The following is a 1,188-nucleotide window of genomic DNA, read 5'->3' on the forward strand; positions in this document are numbered from 1 at the left end:
GTTACAAGGTAATCTTGTAATTAAATCACATAATATGAAAATACTAAATAAATATGATAATAGACTCATAATGTGAATATATTAAATAAATGTTATAATACACGTGATATAAAGATTCAATCATAATATAAAAACATTAAAATAAACATCACAATACATGTGATAGCTAGATAGACTAATAACAAGAAGACATTACAATACTCGTGAGAGTACACTCACACACCTACTATAAATTACACAAATGTTCCTCTTAAAATTGCCCAGTCTTATTCAACAAAAACATTTTACTTTATTCTACATTTTTCTTTCCAATGGAGAATGAGACCAAAAAAGGCAAGCAAAAAATTGAAATGAAGTTGATTGAGAATGAGAGAGCACGTATGGTGAGTTTCTCAAAAAGAAAAAGAACTTTGTTCGAGGATGCACATAAGTTTGCAACTCGGGCTGGAGCAGATGTTGGTGTTATGCTATTTTCACCAAGTGGAAAACCATATTCCAATGATTCTGCAACCATAGCAGATATAATTGATAGATTTCTCAAAATGAAACAGGAGGATCACAAACGTGATTATGCTGAGGGAGAATCAAATGGTTTCGAGGCATTGAAAGATCTCCATAAAGAATTACAAGCATGGAACGACAAAGAGAAAAAACGAATACTAATGCATAAGATTATGCACCCTGGCTCAGAAATACCTTCAGATAAACACATGGAGGAGCAGAAGCTAGCATTGAAGTTGAAGGTAGAGAAATTCAAAAATGAAATACAAAGTGCTATTATGACTGAGCATCTAAAGTTTGACCTAAATGTCGTTCCTGATCCAAAAGAGTAGGAGGGATCTTGAACTCAAAATTATAATGGAGTTGATAATTGAAGTCATTGAAATTCAAGCTTTGATTCGAGAAGACTTTACCAGTGATCGAGTCTTCTATTATGGTCAATTTTTGCTTTTTTTTATTAAGTCACTTATTTTATGAGGTTTTAGCTTGCAAAATAATAGGTTATGTAGTTCTTATGTTATTAAGTATGTTTTTTTTCCATCGTTTATCTTTAATGATGCTTTGTGTTTCCTAAATTGGTAAATCATTTGAAATTTTTATTTAACTAGTAACATTGTTGAAGTGATCAAATTTTCTTTTATTATATATATATATATATATATATATATATATATATATATATATATA

General features: G+C 29.6%; 1 protein-coding gene across 1 annotated transcript; it reads left to right on the plus strand.

Annotated features, from left to right (window-relative positions):
• Window positions 1–311: 311 nt before the first annotated feature.
• Window positions 312–833, plus strand: LOC107030902 (agamous-like MADS-box protein AGL29). The gene has a single exon (XM_015232117.2). The coding sequence runs from the start codon at window positions 312–314 to the stop codon at window positions 831–833; it is 522 nt and encodes a 173-aa protein (XP_015087603.1).
• Window positions 834–1,188: the final 355 nt, after the last annotated feature.

Source organism: Solanum pennellii, chromosome 9 (genome assembly GCF_001406875.1).
Source record: "Solanum pennellii chromosome 9, SPENNV200".
NCBI classification, from domain to species: domain Eukaryota; kingdom Viridiplantae; phylum Streptophyta; class Magnoliopsida; order Solanales; family Solanaceae; genus Solanum; species Solanum pennellii.